This window comes from Podarcis bocagei, assembly GCF_964188305.1.
Source record: "Podarcis bocagei genome assembly, chromosome: 6".
In the NCBI taxonomy this organism is placed as follows: Eukaryota; Metazoa; Chordata; class Lepidosauria; order Squamata; family Lacertidae; genus Podarcis; species Podarcis bocagei.
In genome coordinates, this window is record NC_138130.1 from 28718424 (window position 1) to 28741130 (window position 22707).

Below are 22707 nucleotides of genomic sequence, written 5' to 3' on the forward strand. Positions count from 1 at the left end.
CAAGGCGAAGAGAAAGATCACGTAGTAGCCCCTCTCAGAAGAGTATTTGATGCACTTGAGGAGCCTGTGCTGGTTAACGGGCAACTCGGACCAAGGCCACCTCGAACTTCGACCCTCCAGTACATTCCATTCACAACTACGGATCTGATGAATTGGAAAACACACACCCCATCTTTTGCAGAAAAACCTCAGGCTATGATGGACTTGGTGACTTCAATAATAAATACTCATAGTCCTACTTGGACAGATTGCCGCCAGCTCCTGAATACTCTGTTCACCACTGAGGAAAGGAGAGACATAATTGAAAAGGCACAGATATATTTGCGTGAGCAGGCCAGAGTGGGAAATATTTATAATATTGACCGTCATCTCCAAGACAACTTTCCCTTGGAAGATCCTAATTGGGATCCAAACAATGCAATTCACCTGGCCAGGCTTAACACCTATCGCCAGACGCTTGTGCAAGGTATCTGCAGGGCATGCCAGAAGCCCACTAATATGTCTAAAGTCTCAGGAGGGTAGACGTGTTACCCATAACACTGTTTCGTGTTCGGTGCACACCCACAAAAAGACTTAAGTTGTCACCTTTTGAGCTCCTGTATGGGAGGCCGCCCTCCTTTGTTCAGGATATTCCAACTGACCTCAAACAAATAGGAGACCATGTGACACAGGGACAAGTGCAATCTCTCTCCCGTGTTTTTGTTTCTCTTAACAGGTGGGCCCTCGAGCGCACGCCGTGCAGCATTGCCGAGCCGATTCATCAGTTCCAGGCTGGCGATAGCGTATGGGTGAAAGAGTGGAAACGTGATCCACTTGCACCTAAGTGGCGTGGACCTTACACCGTCTTGCTCTCTACTCCAACAGCGGTGAAGGTAGCTGAGGTGACCCCCTGGATTCATCACTCCCGTTTGAAGAAGTCCGAAGGCAGTTGGACGTGCAAAGGTGACCCCTCTAATCCTCTTAAACTGACTCTCTCCAAAAACCCCTGTATCTAGCCCTACCGGGAACGGGCTAGGTCACGGGCAACATTTGACGACCGGCCTGCTGCAGCCACAACCTGGAAGCTGGCTGACCTGCGCACGCCTGAAGCTTGAGGAGCATCTGAACCAGCGATTGTGAAAGGAAAGATTCTCTTATACAATTGATTGACTGCCCCCCCCTTGTGGAACAATTATCAGAGATATTACTCATTGGGGATCCTCGGGATATATGTTTTGGTCTTGGTGGTTCCCCATTTCTGTCACTGGGGGAATTATATTGGGACTAATATTTATTTGCTATCACTATAAGGTAATCTTTTGTGGAAGAAATGCATATGCTAGACATCAACATGATTCTATTATTAATCCTGATCCCTTGGGAAGGAGAAGGGTCCTTGAATCTGGCCAAATTGACTAAATATGGATTCCACCATGACCACAATATGTGGGTAGGTTTAGCTGAAATGGTAGCCAATGTTGCAAATAGGACCAATTGCCTTGTTTGCTCTCTCGGGCCAGATGATTCAGAGGGAGGTATGCCCTTATTACCGATACCATTAGATGCCATTGGTATGGTAAGCGAAATACCACACCAAACAGAAGTACAGAATTTCCCCGGATGGAACTCAACTAAACCATTACGAGTTATACCTGTACAAGGGGAATTCTGTGTACATAGATCATCAAATGCAGCTGATTCTACCATGATAGGCTCTTCTCATTGTCACTATACTTGGGATAATATTAAGAATACCTGGGCACACGATACTACCTATCGAACTCGGGATGCCTTGCCCTGTGCACCTCCTTTTATTCATGCATGGAAAGTGGTATGGAACATAACTGTGACAGAAAGAGGCAATCTAACATACTGCACTGTGAACTCTCTACCTCTTTTGCTATTTCGCCTTCTGTACTCCACGTACCAAAGACCTCAGACACGATGGTTGTGGTGGATATGTGGAGAATGGGCATACAAGAAACTCCCCTCCAAATGGAGTGGGACTTGTTTCCTGGGATGGGTATTGCCACCAATGTGGATTATGCCCACTAATTTGGCCAAGCGAACACGAAGAAACGCTGATATTTCTCATATAGCAGGAGGAAGTACCCAAAGTTGGAGCGGTACTGATGATTGGCCACCAGAGCGCATTATAGCCTATTATGATCCTGCCTCCTGGAATCCTGGTGAGCTCATACAAGGGGCACGGGATCCTATTTATAATCTAAACAGAATAATTCGATTGCAAGCAGTAGTGGAACTTGTAACCAATGCAACGGCCAAGAGTTTGAGACTTATTGCACAACAGTTGGATGAAAGTAGAGCCGCCATTTTGCAGCTGAAAATGGGAATGGATTATGTACTTGCCAAGCAGGGAGGCCTATGTGGAGTCTTGAACTTGACAGGGAATGCCTGTTGCTTTAACATTTCAGATAATGGTGAGGCAATCCGTGTGTTGGCCACAAAGATGGAGAATATAGCACATGTCCCAGTACAAACATGGGAAGGATGGGATATGGGATGGCTCACCAATTGGTTACCTAATGTCACAGGACTCAAAGGGATATTATTGTCTTGCTTGTTTTTCTTGACAGTAGTGGTAATGGTTTTATGTATGATGCCATGTATCATTTCATGTTTTAGAAGTACAATTAGCAAGATGGTTTCGAATGAAACTCTACCTCATATCATGGCCCTATACAGAGCTTTACCTCAGGAATATGATGAAGGTCAAGCTATCAAGGACACTTGGGATGAAGGTCCTTGAGCTTGAAAGGGGGGAATGAGGCATCAGGCATAAGCCTGCATTTTATTAATGTTTGATCAGGACTTGTATATTAGAGAGAGCCTAAAAGATTTTCAAATGTTTCATGCCAGGCAGAGAAAACCTTGGCCATTCTCCTAAGACAAGGGGCCCCTTTTTGATTGATAGCAGAAAACAATTCTCAAAGTCGTAAAAGCTGAAAATACAGACTAAGAGCAGGACATTGACCCTACATGTTACAGAAGATAACAAAGGCAGAGATAAATATAATTAGGAATGGGCAAATAGTAAAATGATACCATGGGCCTCTCTTAAACCTTGAGCTGTATTTTCTAAGGCCAGAGGCAAATGGGGAGAAGCATCTAGCTGACAGAGAAAGAGAGGCTTTTTTTGGGAAGTCTTTTTAAAACTGTTTCTTTCTTAAACTGAGAGAAAAGGCAACTGGCTTGGCTGGGGAAAAAGAAGCTTCTTCCTATTTTATTTTGAGGCTGGAAAGGAGGCTGAAGGGGGGGGGAATGTAACTGAAGAGGTTTCTTTAAAAACTGTTTTTTTTTACTGAGTTCCTTCCTTTCTACTTTGAGAAGCTAAGGTTACCTATGATAATGTATGAAATATATTAGCTTAAATATATTGGCTTAAATGTAACTATGCAAAGGATTTAGAAAGTAACAAATTTAGATGTTAGATTCTTATTTCATAGAATCATAGAGTCCTAGAGTTGGAATAGACTACAGGGGCCATTGAGCCCAGCCTCTTGCCAGACAAGAAGACGCCATCAAATGCTGTCCTGATATATGGCTGTCAGACATTTGTTTAGAAACCTTCAAATGAAGGATATCTTTCAATGTTGATGTGAAACTCAAGATCCTTGACATATGTTTAAGATAAAAATTTAAGATTAACCATTTGTTTTAGAAGGCAATAGGGCAGGGAGGGCAAGAGGTGAGCTGGTAATTAAGATTCCTTGTTGAGACACATGTAAGATATATTACTACTTATTTGTCATTTATAGATGTAACAATATATAGCTCTTTGTCCTCCATATAAGGACAGGAGGATATGGGTGTATCTTTTTGTGATTGGTTCTAGCAATCAGCCAATAGGAAATTCAACCAGGCTGATTGGACAGAGGCAGCCACAGGAGGAGCAAAGGGGGCTGGATTAAGGGAATATAAGGGCTGGCCATAATGGCAGGAGCCAGGCCAGAGCTTGGTAACCATATACCACTGTGCCTCTCATTTATTTGTCTGACAAATAAATAATTATTTTAATTTCTCTATTGCTGCGTTGAATATTTCATTCCAGCTAAGCGTTAACCACAAGCAGGGTGCTACAAACATACTAAAAGTCTCTGGCCGAATGTACAAAATGCAAGAGGCAGCCATACCTGGTTGTAATGGGTCTCACAGTACGCCAGCCCCTTCCTCTCATAGTGGCGGTGGCCTAGGAATGGCTTCTCACACTTCGCACAAACAAAATGCTGCAAGGAGGGTGGGAAGAAGTATGGGTTACTACCTTCAGTTTTATGTAGTGATAATTCATCTGCATTCATCCCTATGTGATCTTGAGCAAATAATTTAATTTTTGCTTCTTAACTCACTGTACTGGAGCAAGTTAAGTGTTTGCTCCAGAACATTGCAGGTAATTCTGAGGGCATGTGAGGAAATGAAAGGGAGGAGAGTCACACTGCACAAAGCAGAACTCTGGATAAAACCTCAAGTAAAATTCTTAAAATGATTAGATGAGGGTTATTCTGGTATTTTCCTTTGTACTTCCTTTTTTGTTGTTCTCTTTTGTGCTCCTTAAGGTAAAGGGACCCCTGACCATTAGGTCCAGTCGTGGCCGACTCTGGGGTTGCGGCGCTCATCTCGCATTACTGGCCAAGGGAGCCGGCATATAGCTTCCGGGTCATGTGGCCAGCACGGCTAAGCCACTTCTGGTGAACCAGAGCAGCGCACGGAAACGCCATTTACCTTACCGCCAGAGTGGTACATATTTATCTACTTGCACTTTGATGTGCTTTCGAACTGCTGGGTAGGCAGGAGCAGGGACCGAGCAACGGGAGCTCACCCCGTTGCGGGGATTCGAACCGCCAACCTTCTGATTGGCAAGTCCTAGGCTCTGTGGTTTAACCCACAGCGCCACCCATGTCCCTTTTGTGCTTCTTAAAGAATGTTTTTAAAAGTAAACTACCACAACCTACGAAATTACACAGAATTCCCTATTTTGAGGTCTCCTTTCTCTGACCTATTATTATCTAGGTTGTTGCACCCATCCTTACAGCAGCAAGCAACACGCAAGGCTCACCTCCACATGCCACTGTTTGCCCATAGCATTCACCACTCGTCCTTCAATTGGCCTCCTGCATGCTCCACAGATGGGGACGCCCATTTTGTCATGGCAAGGCAAGCAGTACAGCTCCCCCTTCAGTTCTCGGGCATCAGCAGTAAGTTCCTTTCTGTTCAGGAGGTACCAAAAGAAATGTGAAGACACAGCGAAGGAAAATACAGGCATGCATTTCAACTGGTGGATATGGTGGCAAAAGAAAACATGATGATATTATTATTATTATTATTATTATTATTATTATTATTATTATTATTATATATTTGGTTACAAACTGGAATGAATACCCGCAGGCAAAATATTTGGGAACTGTTGAGCCAGCAGCTGAAAACCAAATACAACGGCATGAAAGCTGCCATATGAAATGATCCTTGGGAAAACAAACCATTTTTCAGATTTAAACCCCATGGCATCCATTTCAAGTGGGGATTCCTGTTGCACAAAATGAGAATCGCCAAAAAGGGATGGTGAATAATGCTTGGTGCACCAGTGAAAATCTGTAGACGGTCCACTCAACAGAAGGCAGGCTGTTCAAAGTGATATCACGGAACTCCTGCTGAGGTAAAATACATCTGGGGCAAAATGAATACAACCCTTCTCAAAAGTAAAAGTAACATCCTGCTTAGAGAATTAAAGAAGCAGGGCCTGTAAACTGCGCCGTGCCTCAGCCAAATTCCTCTCATCTCAATAGGCTATTTTACAAGTTGAGTGTAGAAACCTGAAGAGTTTGTACTAGCCATAGCCTCAGCTAGACCAAATTCTTCCCGGCTAAAAAGGCCTTGCTGAGGAAAGTAAAGCGATCATATGCATACATATGACCTGGGACTTACTTCTGCGAAAGTATGTGCAGAATGGGTCCTACAAACACTCACCCCAACTGAACACAATGGAAATTATTTGGGACCAGGCTTCAAGAGGCTTATAAATATCTTAGTCACTGGTAAACGTGTGGTAGGATTGTGTATTTGCATTCACGCTTAATTATCAACCACTTTGATACTAAAGTTTCCATTCTAAAGATTTAAAAAACAAAAACACCCAGTTCCTGTTACCCGCAATTGGCACAGTTGAAGTGATCGGGGTGGTAAGGGTCATTCTTGAAGATGAGGGGTTGTTCTTCGATGATAGCATGGCACTTCTGGCAAATGTATTTGCCCATTCCCCTGGCCTTCTCCCGATTGTGGCAAGGACGGCAAAGGTGTCTAAGAGAGAGCAAAGGAGAAACAGCAATGAAAAGGAACCAGGTTCCTATAACTGGGTTTTATTTTATTTTTAACCCACAGAAATGTGACAAGGGCTTTTGCTTCAGTTTTGTAGAAAATAAACTAGCAGTAATGCATAACAAAAAACAACAACACACAAAAACAGTTATTTTACCATAAAACAGTTATTTTACTGGTCTTCTGGCAGAAAGTCATTCTCTGCCTTTAAATTTCTCAAATATAACATGTAAAAGGATACTTTTTGCCAATAAAAAACTGCTTTTGGTGCAAAACAATGATGTAGGCTCTGACCTGGTATTATAGCCTATGAAAATTGTCTCAGAATGCCATTATAGAGCAGAAGGTCAATAAGGCTTATAGCCTGCAGTGAGTTAGGATCTTCTAATATCATGATCAGATTAAATATATTAAAAGTATATTGTAAGGTAAAGTTAAAGGGACCCCTGACCATTAGGTCCAGTCATGGACGACTCTGGGGTTGCGGCACTCATCTTGCTTTACTGGCCAAGGGAGCTGGTGTACAGCTTCCGGGTCATGTGGCCAGCATGACTAAGCCACTTCAGAGCAGTGCACAGAAACGCCGTTTTCCTTCCTGCCGGAGCGGTACCTATTTATCTACTTGCACTTTGTGATTTCGAACTGCTAGGTTGGAAGGAGCAGGGACTGAGCAACAGGAGCTCACCCTGTTGCGGAGATTCGAACCGGTGACCTTCTGATTGGCAAGCCCTAGGCTCTGTGGTTTAACCCACAGCGCCACCCGCATACCATAAAAGTATATTGTAGCTCTTGGATATTATGTGAGCATCTCCTTAGGGCTGCTGGTTGCTGAACCTTTAGAATGGAGGCAGCATAAAAGCTGGGTTCTGCTCTTCCACATGCCAAAGTGATCTTCTTACCCAAGAGCTGTTTCATATCTCAAGCAAAACTATTGCTTAAGAAAAGCAAAACTAAATCCAAGGACAATGTTCTGCTTGCGCAACCTCTTGCACACACGGAAGCATGGGACTTACTTATAGCACTGCAAAAATTTGCAGAGCAACCGTGGCAATTATCCTTCCATGCACGGTTCTTTGGTTCCAGCCCTGTACTTCCAGGATACAAATGTCACTCATTGACACCTGCTCCCTCAACGAAAGGTGGTAGGGCCTAGCATGTTTCATCTGCACAAAGTTGAATGCAACTACAACAGCCATGATTCTATGAAACCCATTTGCAACTGCTGTCTTGGTTAGTTTTGAAATATGTTTAATGCTATGCTTCCAGAATGCCAAAGGTCGGCCACCATTTTAGCAGCTATTGCATTATATTTGATAGGACAAAATCCTGAAATCGTTATGACCCTGCCATCAATTTACAATGCTCAGTGTCAAGAGTCAATACAAAAGAAGTTGAACAATACCTGCCAGCATTCTTCACAAACCCAATGTCTGCCAATACCTGTTGGCAGATATCACAGCAGAAACATTCCGGGTGCCAGCTGTTGTTCATAGCTTTAATAACACGACCAATAATGAACTCCCCTGCAAGTCAATAACATATCAGGATGTTAAAAAAAGAGAGATTTAATTTTAAATGCTAAGGTGCTGGAGATAATAATATGGTGTGGGATATAACTAATGAGAGGGCAGATCGTTCCACCAGGATCTGCTTAGCACTTCTCTGAATTCCTCCCAAAATATCTGTGTCCTCCCGGAAGTAAACAAAGCAAAACGGCAACAATATTTTTATATCCCTGTCTTCTTCCATGTTTCAACCTCAACAAGCAAATTCAGATAATTTTACCCAATGACATTTATTTTACCCAATGAAATTTTGGTCAAGCAGAGTTCCTGAAATAATAGCGTACAAAGCAAAAATGAAACACAGAAAAACAATGAGTGTCTGTCATACTTAAGAGCAGACTTCAGCTCATTAATTTCAATGTGTCTTTTCCAAATGTGACTAACACTGGAGATCAGTCAACGGCTGCTAAAGAAGCTCTTAACCTGGAAACCTAAGTATTGTGGAAAACTGTGTCTAAATACAGTATCTTGTAATTTGGGCTTCCAATAATTTAATGCTCCTTCCACTCAAAAACAGGATGCCAATAAAGCCATTAAGAGGGCTGAGAACAAGATGATAATGGACATGTGCAGAATGGACTGGATTGTAATGGATAACAAAATAATAATAAAAATAAATAAAGTGTCTTAGAACTATAGTTCTCATATATTTTTAAGATGCCGCAATTTCCCTCAGTTTGGGAGCCAGCTCTCCTTTTCTAGCTCTGACATAAAACTTCCTTTTACCTTTCCAGATTTCAATGCTGCCTGTAGGCAATTTATATTGGGTTTCTCCCTGGGAGTGAATTGACCTGGAGATTCCTCCTTCTAGGCATCTCAACACAACTGCCATAATCCAGGGGGCTTTATTGGGTGTGGAAGATGGAGGCCTGTGAGTATATGGAACACTTTCTCCTTCCAAAATGGGCAAGAACCAAGATCCACTTGGAACATGCAGCTGCCTCAGTGCAGTATAGAAAGCGAGATCCAAGCTCCTACTTCCTATCTAATTCCACCCCTTACATTAAGGCAGAACTCTGACACTCCTGGAAAAATCCTACTCAATTATGCCTACAGCATTACTGAGACAACTCTCGGTTTTTTCTGCTGACCTTTTTTTTTTCTTTTTTTTAAGATAGGTTACTTCAGGAATCTCCCAGTTAGTTCCAGAAATAGCATTCCTGTGCCTGATAAACAGAATATTATCTCATTCTAATTAAGTTATTTGACCTGAGTCTCTTGCCAAAGGGCACAGCAAGTGGGGGAAACAAGATATTTTGGTCTGGTTACTTTTGAAGGTTGAAATTCCTATTTAATAACCCTCACTTTGCTTTTAAGTGAAACAAACTTAGGGAGGCTTAAGTGGGATTCGGTACATGCCACAATCTAGAGACCCAGTTTAGCCTGCCATGGGGCCTTAATTGTCTGTGGAATAGTAAGGAGGCTCTCAGGCACAGATGCCACAAAAAATACCACGGTTAAAAGCATTTTCTTTTGAGTATTCAATAGGCTGTAGATTTGAAAAGTGTTTCGGAACTAAGGAAGTGTTAAGGATAATGATGCAATTTCCTGAAACTATATATTTATAAAATTCAGTTTTACTTCCATTTGGTGCATACACTCCGACTATTATCAATTTTTCGCCTTGCCATGTGACTTGTTATCCTACCTTCTTCATCTTTAAATATTTGCAGAGCCTCAAATTTATTTTTTATATACAAAACCACTCCTCTTTTCCTGCTTCTGTCTGATGAAACAAATTCATTTCCCAATTTTTTATTAATCAATACTCTTCTATGTTTTCTCGCCACATGAGTTTCTTGTAAACAAAAGAAGCTCCTGCAGCCAATCGGAAGCCCCATCGGATGTTCAGCTTCCAAAAGAACGTTAAAAAACCGGAACACTCACTTCTGGGTTTCGATCATTCGGGAGTCAATTTGTTTGGGAGACAAGGTGTTCGAGATCCAAGATACGACTATATAGTCTTTACAAAGAAGCTATCAATCACCTAGAAGAGTTATTTAGCTTTCTAGCTGTAAGCTACTCTGCTCCTTTGCATATCATCAAAATTTTATTTATACACATAACAGGAATCTGCCTTAAGTCAGACCATTAGTCTATCTAGGTCAGGATTATTTGCACTCATTGTCTGGGTCTCTCTAGGATTTGAGTCAACCCTACTTGAGATGCTAGGGCAGGCATCTCCAACCTGCGGCCCTCCAGATGTTTTGGCCTACAACTCCCATGATCCCTAGCTAACAGGACCAGTGGTCAGGGATGGTGGGAACTGTAGTCCAAAACATCTGGAGGGCCGAAGGTTGGGGATGCCTGTGCTAGGGATTGACTCTGGGACCTTCTGCACTCAAAACAAACACACTACCACTGAGGTACGTGGTAGCTTCTAAATCAGACACTGAGCCCTACAGGAGTAGAGCAGTCTTTCCACTACAAACCTTCGCCTCCTGACTCATGGAAGATGGTGGAGAACAAGCACCTTTGCCCATGCTTCCTTCTCTGTGTTAACCGCGGGGAGAAACAAACAAACGCCCAAAGCAGGCTTATGTTCAGATGAATACCATCTGGGCATAGATAGTCATTATCCTGGCAGATATGTAACAAAATCTTCCTTGTGTTCCAGACCTGCTTTGTTTTCTTTAAACAGCATATGTGCCTCTCCTCCTATGTTTGGATGTCCACATTATCTTTATAAAATATTCTAAAATTATATATATATATTCATTCTAGAACTTACCACACTGATGGCAGCAAGGAGCAAAAAGCATCTGAAAGTCATGTTCGCAATATTTCCTTCCTTCAAACTAGAAAAAGTAAGACATAGAGGAATTTAGAGGAATACGGAAAAGTATAGCACTTCATGTTTCATACATATAAATGGCCGTATAATTTCAGGGTTCTTTCAACTGTTGTTGTTTTTTTTAATAACAAGTTCTGCTTGTATATTATTATGCCACAGGGAATGATTTGCACAAGAAATCTGGCAGGCTGCGGTGGAGTTTATGTTAGATGGCTGGATTCTGACAGGATGCTAAAAAAATCTGGGCACGGAATCAGCTCGTAGTCACAATTGCTTTACTGGATCAAAATAATAAACACCTGTGCTGGTATTCAGAACAGGAAGCACTTTCTGCTGGCTCATTAGATCCTTTCTGTCCTCTACATTTCCTGAAACCGCACTCTGCTGTATTGCAGGAAACATGTCTGTAAAGACAGGAATAGTCATACCCACCATCTCTATAAATGGGCATACAAATCATGATTCCAGAGACTGCAACCCCCACTTCAGCATATGCCGCAATGTACTTATTATGTCAATCAGATTAACTTCCAAGTATGTGCGTGGGGTGGGCAGGTACCCATGAGGCAGACTGCACTGTTTATTACAGAAATTTAAATATTTCAGGTTTCTCTCTGTGACAAAACTGCAGCCAGATCAGGACCCCGGGTGGATCTGGATCCTGCTCCCAGGAAAAGAGAAGGTTAAAGCACTAAACAACTTAGTACTGTAGACCCAGGTAGACCTGCAAAGGTGACTGGACTAAGAAAGAAGATGGTAAAAATGTTTTAGGACATGCAGAAGAGTGTGCGGGCAAAGTTTGCCAGGTGGTCGCAGCCAACCCTCTGGTGTCACAACAACAACAACAACAACAACAACAACAACAACAACAACAACAACAACATAATAATAATTTATTTGTACCCCACCCATCTAGCTGGGTTTCCCCAGCCACTCTGGGCGGCTTCCAACACAGATTTAAAATACATTAAAATATCACACAGAGCTGCCTTCAGATGTCTTCTAAATGTCAGGGAGTTGTTTATTTCTTTGATGGGAGGGCGTTCCACAGGACAGGCCCTACTACCGAGAAGGCCCTCTGCCTTGTTCCCTGTAGCTTTGCTTCTCGCAATGAGGGAACCGCCAGAAGGCCCTCGGCGCTGGACCTCAGCGTCTGGGCAGAACGATGGGGGTGGAGATGCTCCTTTAGGTATACTGGGCTGAGGCCGTTTAGGGCTTTAAAGGTCAGTTGACCTCCTTTTGTTTGCATGGGCAATCAGCTGATCAATGGACTCACATAGCTCCATATGCAAACTCCATGAGGCCCAAAGGTGTCTTCAGCTAACTCACAGCTGACATCATACATAACACCAAGTGTAAGGCAAGTGAGTGTGGATTGCCCAAAATGAACAGGGAACCCTGGTTTGCTTAATTTGGCGCACAGGCTGAAATTTCTCCATGCCTGCCATATACTATTAATCTAGTCTGGGATCACAGGAGTTCCTCCAATCAGGGGTCTAAATATTATGCTGGGCCCTGCAGATCCCTAGAACCGTGTGACACAAGGCATATACTGAACAAGTTCATTCAGCTGCTCAATGGAAAATAGAGCCCAGTTATTCTCAATAACTTTTATGATTACATTCTAGTTTTTCTGGCTCATTATGTCTGGTTTTCTGGCCAAGTCTACTTTCATCTTCCTCTTGATCTATTGGTGAAAGCTTCAAAGACCTGTAACAAATCCATACTTTGAAGTGAAGTTTGTTTGAGGGTGACGTATGCCTAAGTTCCTAGTATTAAAGGCTTCCAGGGGGGAATAAGTGGCCCGTAAGCTAGTTGCTAATCTCTATGCATTTTGCTAACTTTTTGGAAATTCCCACCCTCCCTAGCTGAATGTGTTGAACGATTCCTTGGGGGCATCTTGGGGACTATTATTCCAATAGATAAAACAAACACACTGACAGTATTCATAGAAGCAGCAAATAATTATACCCTACCAAGATTTGCTCAGAAGCAAGTCCAATAGATTTTAGCAGAATTTACTTCCTGGTAAGAGCGTTTAGGATTGAGATCTTGGTTTGCTAAAGTCGAACACGAAATAAATACGGGTTCTGGCATAAAGCGAGCTCACTTGCTTCTTCAGTCTCATGGATGAGAAAGGAGATCAAAATAGTACAAAACGACAGATAATGGCATTCATCGAAAATGTAACAGAGCACCTGGTTTGCATGTAAAAACTTCCAGGTTAAATCACCTGGGTCTCCAGGTAGGGCTGGGAATGGAGAGCCGCTGCCTCTGTGTAGACAGTACAAAGCTAGATGGACCAATAGTTGGACCAAGATATATGGTAGCTTCCTACAGTGAAATAGGCAGCCTTTCAAATTATAATGTGTTGGGGTATCAACATAAGATAGTAATGATGCTTATACACAAGATAAGGTAAGGGGTGAGGAGGACTAAGTCAAAAGAAAGATGCTATTCAACCAAACTCAGATTCAAAATCATTGCCTCAGCCTTAGAAAAATGAGCTGTAAAATCCCCAAGGATTGAACCCACAATGGAGGTAGCCAATGTGCTGCCCTACAGATGCTCCTGAACTACAACTCCCATCATTCCCAACTGTCGGCTGTGCTAACTGGGATTGATGGAAGTTCGAAGACCAACAAGCTCTGGAGGGTGCCAGAACACTGCTTTAAGGAAAGTTGTGATCCGTGCTATTTTTCTAGAAAAAGAGGTGATAGAATGCTCCATGAACGCTTCCCTTGTTCTCCTATAATGGCAATGGCGCCCACCTGAGAGGTGCCCGAACTGAGTTATTTGCAAAGCAGGTACTTTGTGAATGCACCACTAAAGCAATGACTTCATAGAGAACAGATGCATGCAAAGTTGATACACTTCTTTTAAAAGTGTGCCCCCTTATTAAAAATATCTACTGTCCTGCATATGCCTTCCAGATTGCTAACTTCACCCATCATCACCTCACTCTTCTCTTGCAGGCTAAAGTTTTCTGATCATTTAACTATGCAGCACCTCTGGTAGTAAAGCCCATCACAAACTATATTTGACCAGTGTGGTCAGCTCCCTGCCTTAAATCTAATCGTGATGACGGGCGCCTCTTAAACATGTGCCAACATTTCCGTGGACTTCCTCATTTACATCTAGCAAATACGTATTTGGTTTCATTACTCCTCTGGACATCTTGGCACTGGCACTCCTAATTTTAGCAAGCTCTTATGAGTGTTGCTAACTCTCTGTGTTGCAGCACGCTATGGCAAACAGCTGGAAGCTACAGGTGACTGAGTTCTAAGCCCAAGCAGATAAGATTGCCAAACATGGGCCTTGTAGACCATGAGTTCTGGTGCCTACTCAGCCACGAACCCTCACCGAGTCAGTCACAATCTCTCAGTCTAATTGAACTCAAAGGGTTGCTAACAAGGTTAAACAGAGAGGCAACATTTAGCTCTCTGGAGAAAGCATGGGGCAAAACTCTCGTTCATAAATAAAACAGAAAGTTAAAACCATAGATAGGTAAGTCATCACTCCACAGATGGACATCTTTATTTACCCGACACACTGCTGCTTTTCAAAGTTGAATTCTGTTGCCTGGTGCTTAATGTCTAAACATGTATGTTAGGGCTGATTGAAAAGCTTTGTTTCCTAATAACTGCTGTATTGGATCAGCTTGTGGTTATTCTGTAGGGCAGCTGTGGCCCTCCAGATGTTGAGGAACTACAGCTCCCATCAGCCTCAGCAAGCGTGGCCAATGGCTAGGGCCAAAGGTCCCCCACACTACTGTGGAGTCTGTAGTTATGCTGAACTCTGCGGGTGCTCAAAATATGCTATCTTCTGCATTTTCATTTCAAATGTGCTGGAGGTAGGTCCTGGCACTTAAAAAACAGGTTAAAGGAGAGAAGTTGATCCCAAGTCAAGCATGCCAGTGGCCTGGAATCAGTCGTAAAGAAAAATGACCCTGGGTTAACTGCCTCCCAAACGACACTGCAGGAAAGGAAGCAATATCTGCGGCAAGTCCTTGACCGACATACACAACCTGGTGCAGTACAGGTTTGGGAATAGTTAATATAAAAGTGAAAAGACCACGGGGAACCAACCTCATAAAAAAGCCCTTCGGGGAACTGCTGGAAGCACTGGGCACACACGAAACACTGTTCGTGATACAGCTCGCCATTGCTGTTCACAATCTTCTCCGCAGGTGCAAAACCTCCCCGGCAGCGCTCACACATGGCGTTGGCCAGAGCGTTGGCCATGTTGCTGTAAGGATAACATAGAGCAAAGGGGTTAAGCACACAAATAAGGTAGCTTTACTGACCATGCTTCTTTTCCAATAGGCAGCTGTTCCAATTCAGCAGGAAAACATAGAACTTCTTCCTACTTACTTTACTGCCTTCCTGGCCCTCCTATTCAGGAACCAGTGGCAAATGCAGCTCCCACTTCTGGAATGCTGTTATTTATTTAATTTATATCACATCTTTCTTCCAAGGAGCTCATAGCAGTGTACACGCTTGCCCACCCCCACTTTCATTTTATCCTCACAACAACCCTGTGAGGTGGGTTAGATTGAGAAAGAGAGGCAGGAAATATCACCCCTGTCAATCAAGCCTGTTTCCTATTGTGGGAAGTTTCTGGGAGGAGGTGGAAGAGGAAAAGTGAAAGGAATAGCAGTGGCAGCAGTGGACAAGATTTGCCACAACCATCTTCCAAGCAGGTGAAGAGATACTTCGCCTCCAGTAAGGGACTCGAGTGGCTGAAGGGAAGCTTCCCCTTCTCTAAAGAGACCCTTGGGAGTTGTGTGGTTTATTGCTGGCGACCCAACTTCCCAGTTTTTCTTTATGAGTAGCTTGGGGGAGGCAGAGGGGACGCCAGCAAGGATGCTACTCTCGCCTCAGGGTCCAGGCAAATGTCTCTGCCCCCACACTCTCAGGTGGGACCACCCAAAGCACCTCTGTCCACTCTGCTATTGGGCATTCTCCATCTTTGTGGAGCCTTCCAGATATTGCTGGACTTCCAACTCCATGGGTCATGGTGGCTGAGGCTGATGGGAGCTGGAGCAACAACATTTGGAAGGCCATGGGTTCCTCATCCCAGATGCATTTATTTCAATGTGATGTGTGAGATGCTGGCCTGGTTTACATCATCCCACAACACGTAAGACTTTGCAGGCAGGAGGATGCAACAGAATGCTGGGAGGTCATGTGATCACATGCCCCTTTTCCTCTTATGGAACATCACAGTATACCTGGCAAGAGAGCAGCTGATCTCTTCTGGGGTGAAAACAGGGCTGCATTTAGGACCTGTACACCTACAACTTTTGTACATTTTTGTGGGGGGAGGTAGAAGTGCATGCAAAAGCCGGAAACACTCCCACATTCCACTATATGTAGGACCTAGACTTCTGCAGAGTATATGAATCAGCCAAAAAACAGTAAGAGGAGTGTCAAATTTGAAGCAGCCCAAAGTCTCCTTTAATTCTAGGCAATTTAGAGAGGGAAAGTCACATCAGTCCATTGCAACAGCAATCCTATGTCACTTTGAAGCCTAACACATTTATTTGAGCATAAGCTTTCATGGGTTAGAGTACGTGTTGTCAGATTCAATTTCAGTGTCTCGAATGAAGCAGCTCCTCATTTGCTTTGGATTGTGGTGAGTAGCTCCCAAAATAGCTCCGGTCCCCCCAGGAGACAACTGCATGAGTATCTCTTAGCAGTTCAGAATGAAGAGGCAGAATCCTCTGCCTCATCCGTTTCCACCCAGTCATACAAAGTGTACAAGGCAGGACAGTTCAAGCGACCTTTCTCCTTAATCTTGTTCCGTGCACATGGGCCTCAGTCCAAAGTAACGGTTCTGCTTGCAAGAAGAACACAGCTGCAGACAACATTCTGCAATGGGACACGGACATCCACTCCCCTCAGGCTACACTCTTCTGAGCAGCTGCAAACCCATGATAGGTATTTTACAAGTGAAGTAACGGATTGCCGCCATGATACAGAAAGCAGCCAGGTCTCTTTCACCCCCCACTACTGCAAAGCCCAAGAAATGTGCCAACAACCACCAAGATGCACCCTGCAACCAAGTCACTTGTTATTGCAACAGAAAAGTCTAAGAATGAAGCTCTGAACGCTACATTGGTGTGCACGTCCCCAAATACATTATCTGCAAACGACAGCACTCAAAAGAGCAATCCTATCTATTTTTACTCAAGTAAGTCCCACTATGTTAAATGTGTTCAAGATTGCAGTTTAAAGCTACACACTTGGAAGTCCTACTGAATTAAACATTACCTTTTTTTTTAATAGCTATGTACAGGATAATGCTGTTGGGATGCAAGCCTATGTACAGTTACTTGGAAGTAAACCCAATTGAAATCTTTGGGACTTATGTCTGGGCAAATATGGATGTGTGGCTGCCTACATCAGAATTCCAGCTGAGATATCAGCTAATAAAATGAAAAATGTCTCCAAGCTTATACTGATGGAACTTAAGAAAAGTAATTTTTAAATGCCTTCTGTGTGGCAGACAAGCATTTTATGTCAATATGTGAGACGGAGGTGTTGCCTTTTATACTTAGGTACCGCAAAGTATTGGAAGAATGTGGAATCCACAGTCAGAAAGCCTGCAAAGCATTTATTGTGCTCTAGAACCAGAAAATAATGCATATATTAACTAACACATGCACACATTCCATGATTAAAATGCAGTTAACTACAAAGCATAAATTGCAGGGTCATGAGAACAGCAAGCAAGATTGTGTTAGATTAAGGCAAGCAGACCAAGTAACAAACCGACTCCGGTGGAGTGAACTTACAATCTTGCATAAAAGTCACATATTTCTTTGTATACTTTAACGTCACTGTGCCTGCGTTGCAATTTTGACACAGCTCTCTCGCCTTCATTTTCGTGGTCGTTGTGCACGTTCTGGTGTGTGTGAGAGATTTCTTCGTTCTCTGGAATGGCATAGGAGTGCCCCCTGCTTTGGAATTCCATTATATATATATATATATATATATATATATATATATATATATATGAACACAACAACCCAGCAGCAGCAACAGAACGCTCCAGGGAGTAGCAGTAAGGAGAGAAAAAACAATCCTCAGGACTTTAGCTGCGCGCTGAGTAAAGAGCTTCCAAGTTTAAAAGCGTCAGCCACAGAGCAGCTTGAATGTCAGAGCAAGGCTGGGAGAGATTCACTGGAAGCAAAGCAACACATTCCACAGCAAGGTGGTAACGCCAACTTGGGTGGAACATGCGATCTCTCCTATCTGCTGTCCTTAGCAAGAGTTCCACTGAAGCCGTGTTCTCTTAGATAAATGTAAGCTAGGGCAGGCTAGCTGTCACAAGGGGTTTAATATGGAAAAACTTACTGTGCCATGTGTGTGTGTGTATAAAACAACACGTTAACGCCTTTGCAAAGATAATAAGGAAATACCCTGTTAGGAACATCTTGTTCACACAAAAAAACAAACTGTAAAAATAGTAAGAATGCCCTTTTACAAATAATGCTCCCAATTTGTTTCCTATGTCATGGAATTTGGAGCAGCTGATGAGCACGCACACACTCAAGAATGGACACTTCCATAGCTGACTAGGCTGTTCTGCTTGGCAAAACCAGTCTGCACAACAGAATGCCTTAAGTTGCCATTTTGGGACAGGCAGCTCAAAAGTCGTACTTTCCCGATGAGACTTTTTGGTTCCTGGAATTCATTCTGATTGTGCGGATAAAATATAACAGACCAAATTCTAAAGGGTGTATTGCTAAACATGTGAAAACAGTCCCAATCCCCAGGCATGTACCTCCAGATGGTGGACACGTCAGGTGCTGTCCTGGAACCTGGGCATCTTCACTTGGTCGCAAGTGGCCTATAAAGGTAAAGGTAAAGGTACCCCTGACCTTTAGGTCCAGTCGCAGATGACTCTGGGGTTGCGGTGCTCATCTTGTTTTACTGGCCGAGGGAGCTTCTGGGTCATGTGGCCAGCATGACTAAGCTGCTTCTGGCGAAACCAGAGCAGCACATGGAAACGCCGTTTACCTTCCCGCTGGAGCGGTACCTATTTATCTACTTGCACTTTGACGTGCTTTTGAACTGCTAGTCAAAATAAAAAAAATCCTTCCAGTAGCACCTTAAACTTGAACTGCTAGGTTAGCAGGAGCTAGGACCGAACAACGGGAGCTCCCCCCGTCATGGGGATTCGAACCGCCGACCTTCTGATCAGCAAGCCCTAGGCTCTGTGGTTTAGAACACAGCGCCACTCGCGTCCCTACCAGAGGCAAAATGTGCCTGGCAAATTTTGAACACTGGTGCAATGGGGGCGGGGGGGCGGGGAAGCATATGTACATAAAACAGGTTCCCCTCTACAGATGTCCTCTGTACAGTGGAGAGGGGCAGCACAGTTGGGATAAAAGGGCCAGCAGGATTAAAGTCTCCCTCCCTTTTGTGTGCCTGGTAATCGGGTGCCCAAATAGGGCTCTAGAGCAATCCAAATCCCCACCAAATTCAAATGTCTACATGGTACTTCACATAATCTACAGCTTCTTATACACTGTCTCCCAGACTCTGGGGAATAGAGAAGGCTCTTGCTCCCAAAGGAGCTCTGCAGGCTTCTTAAAATCTCCTTATACAGAAGGAGCTGCTGTTTGAAACTATGCTATGGAATTCAATTACACATTTTCAAGTGAATCATTTTCAATGGAACATCTTGCTTTGCTCTCAAGGCACGTCCACAGGTCCTAGGAGGAAGGAAACTCACAGCAAATCCCAGCGCTAGCCTGCAAACCAATATGGACAATGCATTCCCTAATTCTCACAGTGTTTCTTTCCCAAAGGGAACACTAGATGCACACTCACATGGATTGAGGCCAATACATTTAGATATGAGGTGAAAACCACATCACCCAGAAGAAAGGCAAACAACATGTTAAAATCCTGGATTTGTTTTTATTTAAAAAAAATCTATTTGCTGTTGCCCAAAGAATGGGCCCCTTCTCATGCATAGGAAATGCCTCCTCAACACACTGTTACTAGCACAAAGGTATCTTTCCACAGATAAAGCAAAGCTGGCATGGTTGTTTGTGCCAGGGATATTTCAAGACTTGAAAAGAGAAATGAGAGATGTGACTAGATGATGTTGACAGATGTTTCTTTTCATCGGCAAGCACAAGATGTACTCCACTGCCTTCATCCATGTCCCATATTTAAACTTTGCTTGCAATCAGGGGCGTCTTACCCATAGAGGCTAGTGGCACGGGGCGCCAGGGCACCAAGGAAGAGTCGGAGGCTGGATGCGGCGCCTCCTGGCATCAGCTCACCGCTCTCGCCCGCCTCCGCCATGCCGCGCCAAAGCAGCGTCACACCCAGAGCCTCCATTTGCCGTGGCCACCGCGGCACGAAGTGGCCAGCTGAGTTGGGAGGCGGCGCCGCATCCAGCCTCCACCTCTTCCCCGCTGAAGGAGCCGCCCTCCAGCTGCTGCCCACCTCCTCCAGACCCTCCGGCCTCCCTAAAAAACTCTGGCAAATGGGGGGGGGGAGAATCGCCGGCGGTGGAAAGCTTTGCACTGCAGCACTGGATGTGCTTAAGACGACCCTGCTTGCAATAGTTATTTATTCAGACGAATGCCTAATAGCACAAATTGTGTATGGGGCACTGGGTGTCACCACCGCCACCGCACGGCACTTTGCTTCTCCACTCCTGAACTTCAGTGTGAACGCCTAAGGGGAACATGTGCAGAGATTGCTTAGAAGATTCCCTAGACCTTCACTCTAAATGCATGAAAGTTGGCACAGTGGAGTGGGTGGCTTGAGCCAGCATGTGTGGTACCATGTCCCCAAACACAATTTGTGCACTCACTCACACATTTGGCTGAATGCCCAAACAGGGGTTTATGCATTTATTTTTACGTCTGCTACACTGGGGGCCAACCAACACATGATGTTAATAAGCACGCTAGTTGAAGCAAAAGCAGCCACACTGTGGGAGGAATCTGAATTAGGACTGTGGTGCAAGGGTGAGTCAATTCAACCTGTTCCCTGGAACCTTTTTCCCATTCCCTGCAAATCCCCAACCACATTGGCCGCAGACAGCTTTCCAGGCTCACTTCAAAGTGTTCGTTTTGATCTAGAAAGCTTTACACAGCTTGGGACTCAACTACATTAGGGACTGCCTCTACCCCTATGAACCTACCCACACCCTACAATTATCATCAAAAGGCCTTTCTCCATGTCCCTTCTCTGAAGGAAGTGGGGAGAGAGGCAAAGAAACACATACTTTTCAGTGGCGACTTTCTAATTGTGGAACTCCCTGCCGAGGGAAACTTGCCTGGTGCCAACACGATCAACTTTCAGGTGCCAGACAAAGACATTTCTGTTTACTCAGGCTTTTCATCTTAGTGTGGTATGATTTATAGCTTGTTTCAGTGTTCATTTTTAGTGGGCTTGGGGGCAGGGTTCACCCTTTTCATTCTTGTTGGTAGGTGAACACTTTCAAGGTGTTTACGTGGCGTGTGTATTCCATGGCATTTTGGATTATAAATATCTGATATGTTGTATCGTATTTTAAAATATTTTGTAAGTTGCTTAGAGACGTTCTGTAGAAAGTGATGGGACAAATACTGTATACAATAACACTATTGACAGGGGGAAACTGCATTTTCAAGGTAATTGTCAGCAGGAAAAAAGACATTAGGGGCGTGGAGAGGGTTAATTCCCTTCCTTCTATCCCAATCAGGCTCTTCCCCTCTTTTGCTTTTGTTAAGGTAAGTTGTTGTTGTTGTTTAGTCCTTTAGTCGTGTCGGACTCTTCATGACCCCATGGACCAGAGCACGCCAGGCACTCCTGTCTTCCACTGCCTCCCGCAGTTTGGTCAAACTCATGCTGGTAGCTTTGAGAACACTGTCCAACCATCTCGTCCTCTGTTGTCCTCTTCTCCTTGTGCCCTCCATCTTTCCCAACATCAGGGTCTTTTCCAGGGAGTCTTCTCTTCTCATGAGGTGGCTAAAGTATTGGAGCCTCAGCTTCACAATCTGTCCTTCCAGTGAGCACTCAGGGCTGATTTCCTTAAGAATGGAGAGATTTGATCTTCTTGGGACTCTCAAGAGTCTCCTCCAGCACCATAATTCAAAAGCATCAATTCTTCGGGGATCAGCCTTCTTTATGGTCCATCTCTCACTTCTTAAAGTATGTAGCAGGCCCTAATCATATTGTTAAGTAGCTAACATAATATGCAGTTCAGTCATGAACTTTGTGAGTCCACTGAAAGGTCTTGGGAGGTTCAATATTGCAGCACTGCTGAAGCTTTATAAGGTAGAAGAAGTCTCAAAGAGAGATTACAGGGACCCTCACACTAAATCAGATGTCCATCCAGATGTTGCTGAACTATAAATCCCATCAGCCCCAGCCATAATGGCCAATGGCCAGGGAACATGGGAGTTGTAGTTCAGCCATAACTAGAGGACCAAACGTTCCTCACATCTAAATATACTTCCCACACTTGCTGTAATAATGGTTTGTTCATAAACATGAAGAAACTGTAGAAGTGACTCTGCTTCAGCTGACTATATTAATTTTTCATTATTACGTTAAGACAATGAGCCGAGCAGTAGCTATAATTAATACCCTGACCAGACCAAACCAAACATCCAGACTGCTACGAAAGACTTCTCGTATGTTCATGAAGTTCCTTATACGGTTAGGGTAACTGTCAACAGCAGACTTTCTGGCTCGAAACTACATTCTTATTATAGTAATGACTCCATCACAGATACCACACTGCAGACTGACCTTCAGCTAAGGTGGCGGAACTGGTGTGGATTTCTGTGCTAGGCCGCATGTCAGTCCCACAGAGTTCCATTCTCAAGTAAACAAACAGGTTCACATTTATATTAACAGGATTAAAGACTGTGATTTATCTGAATTTAGCACATTTTTAATGACACGGAGACAGGGAGCAGAGCACCACTTCCATCTTATTGCAATTTTAGACTTTTCCTTTCTTCAAAAAATAAAAATTGCCCAACCCTGCTGGTAAAATTAGATTTGAAAGGCT

General features: G+C 43.7%; 1 protein-coding gene and 1 long non-coding RNA gene across 8 annotated transcripts in view; one reads left to right on the plus strand and one right to left on the minus strand.

The window, feature by feature from the left end:
* The window catches only part of LIMS1 (LIM zinc finger domain containing 1), an 82789-nt gene that overhangs the window by 9256 nt on the left and 50826 nt on the right, over positions 1 to 22707 (minus strand). For 5 of the 7 annotated variants that reach the window (XR_014009200.1, XR_014009201.1, XR_014009202.1 and 2 more), the window contains exons 2-7: positions 14760 to 14919; positions 10609 to 10675; positions 7715 to 7835; positions 6145 to 6294; positions 5054 to 5204; positions 4134 to 4226 (exon numbers count right to left, since the gene is read on the minus strand). Coding sequence is in view for 3 of the 7 variants with exons in the window: in XM_081198543.1 (XP_081054669.1) it covers positions 4134 to 4226; positions 5054 to 5204; positions 6145 to 6294; positions 7715 to 7835; positions 10609 to 10675; positions 14760 to 14919 (742 nt within the window). In the remaining 4 variants the exon portion in view is untranslated. Of the gene's footprint in view, positions 1 to 4133; positions 4227 to 5053; positions 5205 to 6144; positions 6295 to 7714; positions 7836 to 10608; positions 10676 to 14759; positions 14920 to 17470; positions 17973 to 22707 lie in introns of those variants that run through there. The other 2 variants (XR_014009203.1, XM_081198541.1) reach the window with 2 other exon arrangements.
* On the plus strand, positions 16087 to 17131 carry LOC308589465. Its single transcript, XR_014009285.1, has 2 exons — positions 16087 to 16866; positions 16962 to 17131. It is a non-coding gene; the product is annotated as an uncharacterized lncRNA (long non-coding RNA).